Source organism: Mycteria americana, chromosome 3 (genome assembly GCF_035582795.1).
Source record: "Mycteria americana isolate JAX WOST 10 ecotype Jacksonville Zoo and Gardens chromosome 3, USCA_MyAme_1.0, whole genome shotgun sequence".
Taxonomy (NCBI): Eukaryota; Metazoa; Chordata; class Aves; order Ciconiiformes; family Ciconiidae; genus Mycteria; species Mycteria americana.
Window position 1 is genome coordinate 99,505,969 of NC_134367.1, and position 11,520 is coordinate 99,517,488.

At 55.5% G+C, this 11,520-nt stretch overlaps 1 protein-coding gene across 2 annotated transcripts; it reads right to left on the reverse strand.

The window, feature by feature from the left end:
- Positions 1-5,387: 5,387 nt before the first annotated feature.
- Positions 5,388-8,690, reverse strand: SIX3 (SIX homeobox 3). 2 transcript variants are annotated; one of them, XM_075497414.1, is made up of 3 exons: positions 8,579-8,690; positions 7,924-8,503; positions 5,388-5,580 (listed from the first exon to the last, which is right to left on the reverse strand). In XM_075497414.1, the coding sequence occupies exons 1-3, from the start codon at positions 8,688-8,690 to the stop codon at positions 5,388-5,390; spliced, it is 885 nt and encodes a 294-aa protein (XP_075353529.1). The 2 variants fall into 2 exon arrangements, with proteins under 2 accessions (XP_075353529.1, XP_075353528.1); XM_075497413.1 differs by having other exon boundaries at positions 7,924-8,690.
- Positions 8,691-11,520: the final 2,830 nt, after the last annotated feature.

The following is an 11,520-nucleotide window of genomic DNA, read 5'->3' on the forward strand; positions in this document are numbered from 1 at the left end:
ATCTCCCTCTAATAGCTAGGACTGGAATCAAAGTCAGTCGCAGTCTGGCTTTAGATACTGTAAATCTTGACTTCCAGCGTAGTTTTCTTCTTTCTTTTTCGACCTGTTCGGCAAAGGACCTGCCTGCCGCAGGGAGAGCTTACAGCGAGGCGATTCTAACCACACCCTTCCAGATATTCACATCCCCCGTTGCTTTACTCGTTACTCTTCTCCATCTACCTTCTCTTGCAGATCCCGAGGCGCCGAGCCGCTTCGAAGCCTTCCTGCTCTGAAAGCACCTTGCTTCCAAAATAAGAAGGAACAGCGCCGAAAACAAAACCTCGCAGCCGTCCCTCCCCCAGACACACAGCAGCACAAATCCCTTTAGTATCATTTAATCGTAGCTGTGTCCCCACAGCCCCTGCCTTTTGTCATTGCCGTGCCAGAAGAGAATAGTTAGTGCGGTCGCCGGTAATATCCCTAGTGCTTTCTCTTCCCAACTCTTTTTCTCCCCCCCTCCGCCTCCCTGCCTTCTCCATCCCTTGCTCCGTTTGCAACTGATGGTTTGGTTCATTTCCCCCTTTTTTATACGCCATTTACGAACTTCTGTGTATCAGGGCTCTCTGCAGGGTGGTGGGGCGGCTGCAGGCCACGGGTGCCCTCTGCGTTTTGGACTCGCGTGTGTGTGTGTGTGCGCGTGTGCATCAGTCTGCACACCCGTGTGCGTGTGTGTGTGCTCTAGAAAAAGGCAATGTTTGTCTATCCTCTCCCTACACGCGGAATCCAGGCCAGTGCGATGTGGAGCTCAATAAGAAACTGCATGAATAAACACGAATAGAAAGTTGTGCTCAGCTAACCGAAGAAATCAGAGCAATACCAGGGCACCAACGTCCACATTTCTTTTCACGTCGGGCCGGGGCAGTAACCTCATCTGGGCATGCTAAAAATTAAGGGCAACGGGCAAGCAGATTCACGTCCCTCGACAAGGCGGCTGTAATTGATCGGGCAGAGGGAGCTGGGGATGGCCGAAGCCCACGCCTGGCCGCGGAGGGCCGGCAGCAGCCGCGGCCCAGCAGGCACACAAAGGACACCCAGCCGCGCTCAGGGGCTCGGGCCGGCCCCGGCGCCGCGAAAGCGGGGAGGGAGGCAGGCAGGCAGGCAGGCAGGCGACTTCGCTGCTCCCCAGCCCCCGCGCCGGGGTGCACGCACCCGCCGGAGCCGCAGCCCGGAGCTCGCTGGGGATGAAGGCGGCGGTACAGCCCCACGGCGAGGGGATGGGCGGCGAGGTGCGGGGGGGTAGGTAACTATCGCCTCCAAATTGCTCCCGGAACCGGCTGGTCGCGGCCCGACTTCCGACGGGAGGGGCGGGGCCGAGCCGGGCCGTGCCCCCGCGGCCGTGGGCGGGAGGCGGCGGTGCGGGACGGCGCAGGCCGGGGAGCGGGGCCGCCCGGGCCGGCTCCCGGGGAGGCAGCGCGGTGTGCTGCCGGGCTCCGGCCATCTGCCTCCCGTCCTCCGGCTTTCGCTTAAATATTGATCAAACGCACTTCAGCTTCCGAGTAATTTCATCTTAATCAACGGCCGAGCTCGGCGCGGATAATAAACTAATGCTGGAGAGGGGCCGTCGATAATGCTCGGCCAGGGGCAGGGAGGAGGCAGCCCGCCAGTTTGGCGGGGCTCGATAGGCCCTATCTTCCCGGGGCAGATGGACTTAGTGGGTGAGAAGGCTTAAACGCAGCTTTTCATAGATTTACACCTCAATCAGCCATTCAGGTTTTTAATGCAAATCCTAAAACAACATCATTTATCCATCACGGAGCCCGGCTTTGAAACGGCATATCATTAGCTGCACCCTTGGCACCCCGAAACTGCGCAGGCACCCCCTGGATGGGTGTGTCCCCCCCGGCCGCCCCGCACAAAGGCCGGCGGGCTCCGGGGAGAGGCGAACACCCCAGCGGGGCCGGGGCAGCTCGCTCCTCCGGGTTTGGGCAAAAGGGATACTTTTTCGGGGATGGGCGGGGGGGTGGCACATGGCGTGGGAGCAAGGGCCCTGCCCGGGAGGCTGGAGGGGAAGGAGGCTGGAGTCTGAGGCCAGGTACGAGTGGGGTGAGGCTAAAGGCGCTCTCTGGCCTCCCCTAACTGCCCACGGCACGACGGGGCGATCTTCTGGAGGCTTAATCGGAGGGAAGAAAAATCCAAACCTATCAGTGTAAGGCTCCGCTGAGGCAGATTATTGCTGCCGGCTCGACGCCTTCTAGCTGCAGCTTCCAGACGCGAAAATGAAGGAAGAGAAAGAAAAAAAAATCCCAAACTTTCACGCCTCTGAATCCTTTCAGGTATTAAATCTCGTTAAAAATAAAGCAGGATGAGAACGACACTCCTACTAGCGAGGAGCAGAAATGCTGCCCTTAAAACCAACGTACCGACACCGAAGATCTCCTTCCTACCCAAACCCGGGGGCGACTGGAAGGGCCGGGATTTTTTCCTGTAAAGGCCTCTCCGCTGCCTCGCTGCCGGGGGGAGAGAAAGCAGCCCGAGCTCAGGCGTGAGACCCGTGCGAGGATGCCGGCCATTGGGGAGCCTTTCATCCTCTCCTGGCTAATACTTCTCCCCTCTAAAAGCCGCGTGGGGGAAGGGAAGAACTAAGTCCATCACACGACCCCCTTCTCCCACCCACGCGGAACACGGGAGCCCTATTGTGTGTGTGTTTCCCCCCCGCCCCAAGCAATTCCCGTCCATTCCCGGTTTCGTACAACCGGGCGTTATTTTCTTTTAACTCCCCACTCGTGTTGGCGACGGGGCAGTGACACCGTCGGAGCTGCCCGTGGGGAGACCCCCGCCGCAGAGCCGCGCGTTGAGCCAAGCCCGCGGGGCGGGGGAGGCGAACCCCGACGGGGCGGGCGCTGCCTCGGGCCGCCCGTGTCCTTCCCCGCGGTGGCTCCCGCGGGGAAACGGAGGATAAATCCGTCCCCCACCCCCCCACTACGCGGGTCTCCGCGGTTCGCGGGCGCTCGGCTGCCCAGCGCGGAAAGTCTTTCCTACCCCAGCCAGGGGGGTCTCACGGGGGAACACGTCCCTGCGCGCTCGCTGCGCACACACGCGCGGCTTTTCCTCAGGGGCAGCGAAGGTGTACGGCCGTATTTGCACATCAGCTTATTCCTTAAAATTACCCATTAGTGGCTTGCTCTAAGATCTCACACCCTAGGGGGTTCCCCCGGCTCTCCAGGTAGCCTCTTGGGGAGGGGGGATGCGAGGGGAAGCATCCTTAGGCGCTTCCTAAGGCTTTCCGTAAGCCTAGCTCGGACTTCCTCAAAAAAGGGGAGGAGGGAAGAGGGAAAGAGGACGCGGGCAACACAGAGGTAGATCGGAAGTCCAACTTAGTTTGGAAATGGTCAAGAAATTCCAGGCACGTTTCTCCCTAAATCCCTGGTAAGTTTCAAAATTGTATTTTCAAGTAAAAACAAGTTTCGAATTTACCTCTCGTTAATTCACGGCTGAATAATCTGCCCAGGGCAAAGCAAAACTTTAATGAAAAAAAAAAAAGAAAAAGAAAGAAAAAAGGGGGGGGGGGGGGGGGGAGAAAGAAAGATGCTGAAATACTGTTAGTCATGCAAATAAAGGCTTCTTTCAGCACAGTACAATATACTCCGGATTCGAGGGGAGGAGCTGCAGCCCGCTTAGGGCGAGGAGTTTATGTTTTTGTTTTCATTTAAAGCTACAAAACAAATCCCGAAATGTCCTAACCGCTCTCCGGAGACAGCCGGCCCCGCAGACAGCCGGCCGGGGGAAGCCTTTCAGCCCGGAGTGCACAAAAAAAGCACCGGGGGGGGAAACGCTGGAGCCCGCGGTGGCGGAGGGGACCCGGAGGGACACGGCCGTGCCCCGCGCCCCGCGCCGCCGGCCCCGCGTCCCCGCCGCCGGCCGTGGCCTCCGTGCAGGGTGGGTCCGTCCCCCCAAAATCCCTGCGGGGTGTCCCGCCGAGCCGGGGCAGGCGGGGGCCGGCGGCGGGGCAGGGCGCGGGGCGAGGCGCCCACGGGGAGGGCGTGTTTTTCCGTGGCGGACAAAAACACCAACATCGCTGGATAGATAAGAAAATGGAATACTGTATTTGATTTAGAAAGTTTGTACATATAGATAAACACGCAGTTCAGGAAACAATAGTTTAAGCGTCCTACGTGGAGTTTAAGAAGAGACCCCCCAAAGCTGCTATGAAATACTCAAAATAGCTTTTGCATAAGATAACTACAGTTGCACCCTAAGCTTTTTTTTTTCTTTTTCTTTTTCTTTTTTTTTTCTATCGCTGAGGTCCCTTTTGAAAACCTAGCACGTCAGATCTTGACAGCTAGGTTTGTGCAAGGAACACCGAGTCAAGGAAAATAAAAAGGAGAGAGAGAGAGAAAGGGTGGGAGGGAGATAGACAGAGAGGGGGGAGGAAGAAAGAAAGAGTAGAGCAAATATCATATACAAGCATTTCTACACATATATTACAAACTGGGAAAATGACCGCATCATTAAGATATACATAATTCATATAAAATTTTGAAATAAAAATAAAAATCTGTTACAGTCATAACTATTCTTTTTCCACATTTATAACCAGTACCCACACAGGCAGTGACAGAAGTGTAGAAAAAAAGGTGCTTACGAATAAAATGATTGTCTGCTGAACAAAAAAACAGAAAATTGCATCTTGGCTGGACCATCACTTGGACTTAAAAAAAAAAAAAACAACCAAAAAAAAAAAACAGAGAGAAAGGGAGAGGGAGAGAGAAAGAGAGAGAAATAGGACCAACAAAAAGGCGATAAACATTTGTTATTTCCCTCTTCAAGGAGTTCCTTTTTAATTTTTTTTTTATTTTTGATTTTTGTACAAATTCGATCGGAGTTTGCGTTTGTTTGTCTGGTTTCTGTTTGTTTTCCTTTACTATAGAGAATATTTTTTCCCAGATACAAATTTAATCATCATCATCATGCAAGTGGGTGAAATGCGTCCATGGAAAAGCGCAAAGGAGAAATCGTGCTTGTCCTAAAAAGAATACAATTGTCACTTTTGCTTTGTTTTTTTTTTCTTTTTTTTCTTTTTATATATATAATAATTATTATTTCCCGCCCCCCCACCCCCCCGCTGCAGCACCAGCGTTTGTGACTGTTGAAGTTTTAGCTCCATCTCTTGGTGGTGGTGTTGGCTGACGGTGGTGGTGGTGGTGGTGGATTCTCTGAGCCCTGTCTGTCTGTCTGCTATTATGTTTGGGTCGGGCTTGGCCTTTCCTTTCCTCCTGGCTGTGTGTGTGCGTGCGTGCGTGTGCGTGTCCTGATTCTGGGTTGCCTCGGTTTGTTTTGCTGGGGTCGGGGAGAGGGTGCTCGGCTGTTTGGATTTGGATTTTGTTTGTTTGTTTGTTTGTTTTCCGATATCATACATCACATTCCGAGTCGCTGGAGGTTACCGAGAGGATGGAGGTGCCCGTCTCGGCTCTTTCTGTCAAACTGGAGACGCTGGTGGTCGGGCTGGCCGCCGTGGACGGAGACTCGGCCGAGCTGTGTGTGGGGCAGCCGGGCTCTGCCAGCGACCGCATGCCGCTCTGTCCTATCGCCTGGTGCTGGAGCCTGCATCGCGCCGGGAGACAAAACAACAGCACAGCCCCTCTGAGACACCGGCCGCCGCCGCCCAGGGGACGGCGCCCGCCCGACCCCGCGCCCGCCCGGGGACAGCCGCGGCCCCGGCCCCGGCCCCGGCCCCGGCCCCGGCCCCGGCCCGCCCGCAGCGGACCCCCGGCCTGGCCTGGCCCGGCCCGGCCCGGCCGCCTTCCCGCAGCGCCCCGCGGAGCCCGGGAGCGGCGGCGGGCGGCAGGGCCAAGCCGTGCGCCCGGGCCGCGCTGCTCCCGCTGCGGTGGCGGCCGGGCCGGCGCCGGCGCTTTCCCGGGCCGCCGGGAGAGGCCAGCCCGGGGGGGACGGCACCCAGCGCAAACACAAACAGAGGGGTCGCGGTTTGAAAGGGGACGGGGAGGGGGGAGAAGCCGTTGCCTGCTCCGGGGTTTGCAAAACAGGAGCAGAGCCTTCCCCTTCCCCGGAGAGCCATTCCTCCCCGCAGCGCCGCGGGCCTAGGAGAAAACCCTGTCTGTGTGAGCTCCTGAACCACTTGGCCTCCGCGGGGACCGGTCCGCAGCGGGGAAGAGTCGTAGGGGATCCTCGTTTTGCGCTCTGGCGAATAGCTGTCTCAATATTTTCCAGCGGACAGATAAACGCCCCGGGGTCAGCGGCAGGACTGCAGGCAGGTCCCGTCCCGGGGAGCCAGCGCTACCCATGAAACGGAAAAGGGCGACGGTGGCACACAGCGCTTCTCGCCGCTCGCAATTTAAGTCCCTTTTCCATCCGGAAGCCAAAATTTGCTTTAAAGTGCTGGTCCTTTCACCGTCAACACTTAAGGGTACATTGCCGTTGCACATTTTTTTTTTTTAAGAGGCACTAAATAATTTTTAGGTTCCCTAGCGTGTTGTGAATATTCCTCTGCGCCCGCTCATTCCGCTCGAAACCCAAAGAAAGCCTGCATCGAGGATACGGGCTGGGAGTCCTGGGCTGAGCAGCCGGCCACAACCTCTAGCGCCTAGCACTGCCAGTCTGAATCAAAATACACTCTTCGCTCAACTGCTTCTCACCGGGGTATTTTCTATTTAGCTGCCTGCAAAGAACAGAAAAATGTAGCCGGTTTATTCTACATTTCTCATTATTTTAAGTTGTCTAATTTCAGCGTCTTGGATTTTTCTCCCATTTACAATTGCTGGTGCATTCATCTGCTGTCAACAGCGTTGAGTCAACAAAAGCATCCGTAGGCAACTTCTGTTTATTTACAGTCCTAAGCGGATCTGTTTTCCATTTAATGGAAATTAAATGTCGAGGCACTTTTAGGTTGCATTTCTCCTACAGAATCTTGAATCAATAGCACCAGTGCTATAATTAGGAGGAATTTAAGAGACAGCATTTACAAGAACAAGAAGTTTTGTTTACACGCTTACAGCGGTAGCCAAACTTAAATTAAAATAAAAACAGCGTGTCAAGCTGGATTAAGGGTCCATTTTCACTTGCAAAATAACTTTTAGGGAGGGTGATGAGAAAAAAAAGAGAAAAAGGGTGCCTCGCTTTTATCATGGCAAAGCAGAAATAAAAGAAAAATAATAAAGGAAAAGACACCGAGAGGCACGCGAATAAATGCAAGCGTAAATGCACAGGAAACACCCGACCGGAGGGCCAGGTCGCCGCGTGGTGTAAACAGAGAAACGGGGATGGGGAAGAAAAGAGGGTTCCCGACCTCCTAAGAGCTTTTCTGCCTTTTTCGCCCTGGCCAAAGGGCTCCGGCGTGCGTGTGCGTGTGTGTGTGCGTGTGCTGGTCCCGCCGCGCAGGCAGAGGAGCACGAACAATCGGAGCGGAGCCGCCCGCCTGCAGAAAGCCGCTCTGAACCGCACCGCCCGCCTCGGCCCTTCGGCGGGGGGAACCGCGCCGGAGCCCGGCCAGACGCAGACGCCGGCAAGCCGAGAGCAAAAGCGGAGCCCACCGACGCGGGGCCCTGGGGTTTCCCGTCCCCGGCGACAGCCGCTGCGGGGACGGAGGCAGGGAGAGCCGGGAGCTGCCCCCGCCGCAGCCGCTGCGCCCCGCACACACACACGCACACACACACAGCCGGAGCTGCCCACGCCCGCGGGGGAGCCCCAGCCCTGCCCGCACCCCGGGAGCCCGTGGGGAGCCCGGGCAGGGCTCGGGGCGCGCCAGGCAACTTTGAGCCCTGCCTGCCCCCGCCGCATCCCTGCGGCTGCCGGGAGGAGACCTGCCCGCCCGGCGGGGGGACCGATTTCTCCCGGCGGCGGTGATGGAGAGGAGGAGGAGGAGGAGGAGGAGGAAAGGAGAGGCAGAAACGCGCCCCCCGCCCCGGAGCGGGGCCCCGCAGCCCCACTGACCTGTTTTTAGCCGCCGCTGCTCTGTCTCTCTGCCTTCGGTTTTTGAACCAGTTGCCTACTTGCGTGGGGGTGAGCCCCGTGGCCTGAGCCAGTTCCCTTTTCTTGCTGGGGTTGGGGTAAGGGTCCTGCAGGTACCACTCCCTCAGGAGGCTGCGAGTCCTCTCCTTGAAGCAGTGCGTCTTCTGCTCGCCATCCCAAATGGTCCTGGGCAGCGGAAACTTCTTCCTCACCCTGTATTTATCAACCGGCCCCAGCGGGCGACCCCTTAGCTTCTCGGCCTCCTGGTAGTGCGCTTCGAGCCACATGGCCTGCAACTTGCCGTGGGACTCCTTGGTGAATTTGTGGTTCTCCAGGATGTGGTAGAGGTCTCGGAAGTTGCCCGTGTGGAAGGCCACCACCGCCCGGGCGCGGAGGATGGACTCGTGCTTGTTGATGGCCTCGCATGCCCCCGGCGCCACCGGCAGCGACCAGAGGAACCTCCCCAGCCTCTCTATGTCTCCAGTCTCCTCCAGCGTCTCGCAGACGCTGGCCACTTGCTCCGGGGAGAAGTTGAGTGTGGGCAGCTGAAACATTGACAACTCTTCGTGGGGTGCCCGGGAGCTGCCGCCTCCACCGCCGCCGGCACCGGGGCTGCAGCCCGAGCCGCTGCCGCTGCCGCCGCCGCCGCCGCCGCTGGCGAGAAGGAGGGAGCGGTGGTGCGGGTCGGCGGCGAAGTTTGGCAAGAAGAAATGGGTGGGATAAAGCTCTAGCGGGGACCTGAACACCATGGGATGACCGGGGAGAGGGGGAGATAAATCAAGGAGAAAAGAAAGAAAGGGAGGACGAAGGGAGGAAAGGGCACACGCACCGCGCACGCATCCACACCCGCACACGCACACACAGCCACATAGAGGCACGGGGGCACACACACTCACACGCACACGCGGACACACGCACACGCACTCACGCGCGCACACACACGCACACGCACTCACACACACCCGGCCCCGCGCCGCCGCCGAGTCAGGATTCAGTGATTCAACAGCAATCGCCCTAATGACAACAGCCTCATAATATCTCCCCTAAATCCACAGTGAGTGCAGCGCTGAAACATTTTGTTTCGCTTTTCTATTGGTCTTCTGAGTGTCGTTGTGGCGTTGCCATGGCAGCCCCTGCCAATCACTGTCAGCCCTGCCAATCATTACGGAGTACGTAAGGAAGGTTTTTACCACTTCGCCCAAATGCACGGGGGGGAGGGAAACGGGGCGGTTGGTGGAAAAGCCTGGTTGTTTTTTTTTTTTTCCCCCTTAATCTTTGCAACTCCTAATCTCAGCACTTCCCCTTCTCCCTGTCTCTCCCCCCTCCCTCTCCACACCCCTCCTAAATAAGGGATCAAATAATGCGAAAAGCAGTGTGCACATATTTGTTGAATGGGATGAGCAATTAGAGGGTGGAATATTATTGTGATCTTAACGAGCCTCGTTAAAGCTAAAGGAGATATGGGGGGAAAGTAAATGGGCCAGGCTGGGATACACGTTCGGATAAAGGGCTCCTAACTGAGACAATTTACACATGATTTGCACGTAGTTTCACTTCATTCTGCCTATCTGAGCACTAATAGTGCCGGGGAAGAAAAGAAAGATGAGATCATTAGAGCCATCCTCACGCCGGTGACCCTCCCAGAAGCAGGCACATACAGTACAGGCTGGGTTCAGCTCTGGTTCCCCGAAGAGCCTCTCTCCTCTCCTCTCCTCCTCCTTCTCCTCTCCTCTCCTCTCCTTCTCCTCTCCTCTCCTTCTCCTCTCCTCTCCTTCTCCTCTCCTCTCCTCTCCTCTCCTCTCCTCTCCTCTCCTCTCCTCTCCTCGCCCGCTCCCTGCCCCTCTCCGCGGAGGGAGGGATCCGCTGCCCGCGGAGTTCCGCGGCGGCTCCGCCGAGAGCCGCGCAGGGCGCCCAGCCCGGATCCTCTCCGGCCGCGCCGGCTCCGCGCCCGGCTGCGCTGCCGGCCCCGGCGGCGCCCCGCTCGCTGCCTCCCCCGTCCCACGCCTTCCTTCCCCCGCCCTCCCGCTCCTTCTCGCCTTCCCTTTCCCTCTCCTTTCTCTTCCCGCTCTCCACTCTGTTTTTCCTTCCTTCTGGCTTTCCCCCTCCCACTCGCCTCACCTCCTCTCGCCCCTTCCTTTCTCCGGCGCCCGGCGACCTTGCGAGGCTGGTCCGCACCCCCAAACCCGCCGGGGCTTTACACCGCACCTCTCCTTTTCCCCGCAATTTCTGCCGCGAACTTGCAGGGCTTCTGTGTGGGGAGGAGGAAAGGGAGGCGAGCAGAAGCGCGTTCGAACCCAGGTTTATTTTCTTTTCTTTCTTTCTTTCTTTCTTTCTTTCTTTTTTCTTTTTTTTTTTTTTCTTTTTTATAAATTGGGAGCAAGGAAAGTCTCCGTGGTGGTTTGAGTCCATCCCTCAGTGAGACCTAGCTGGGTCGCCAGACCTTGCTACCACGCAACTATATTTATTATTAGGTATGTTGCTTTTAAGAAGATTTAATCAGCATCTTGAGCTGGTAACTCTTTTGTTTAGTTTCTGTAGCTATGGAAGTGTGATTTACAGAGATTTGTACGGGTCATGGGCATCTTTCTAGACTTACTGTGTATATTTAGACAGGACTTTGCTTGGTGTTAAAAAGTGTATATTTTGAATAGGTTCACACACAGTAGCAAACAATACCGACATTGTAAAGGCATGTACAACGAGTATTGAAACGCAGCATCCAGACTTCAACTAATCTGCCCTCAATAAAGCTGAAATAATTATCCTAAGCCGCCTTTCTAGAAGAAAAATCATTGAGGAATTCAAAACTTTTTTAAAGATCTTTTCTGCATTCCGATGGAGATCGAGGGGTGAGGCTTGGAGCCCAAACTACTTTCAGACATCAATGGAGGGAAGGGGGGGGGGGGAAGATGGATATTACAATTAAAATGTGAAAACATAGCATGACTTGCCCTATCCGAAGAATAATAATAATACTGCTATGGGTGGTAGAAGTTCTTTAGCTGGGCTCCAAACTGGTTGTGATCCTTTCACAGCGCACTCCTCGTGAAATAATTCCAAGTGGCAGATGAATAGGTCCAGTTGGAAGAGCTGCTGGACTGGAAGAAGCTCGCTGTATTACACATTCATCTGATTTCCACTAAACTGTCATCGGTTGTGCTACATGGCTTCATAGCCCTAATGGAAATAACTCGCCCTCTTAATTTTTAGTGATCTGCTTAAACACTTCTGTTAACAGACTTGGGGAAAACTTTTTTTTCCCCTGCCTCCCTCCCTCCCTCCTCCCTCCCTAGCTCATATTTCCAGTTGCACAGCTAAGGAGGGAAACAGACTTTTCAGCCCCTCTACAAATCGACTTGGAGGTATTAATTGGACAACAATATGTTTAGCCAAAGATTTTAATACACACACAAAATCTTTTTCTTTGTAATCCTTTCCTTTTATGTAAAGGATTACAGAGGGGAGGGTGGGGGGAATTCCTGCGGGAGTTTCTTAATATTTGATTCCATTTTTCTTCAAGCTGCAAATTAAACTACCTTAGAATGTATTTCCAGACTAAAATCTAAACCGGCCTTTTTT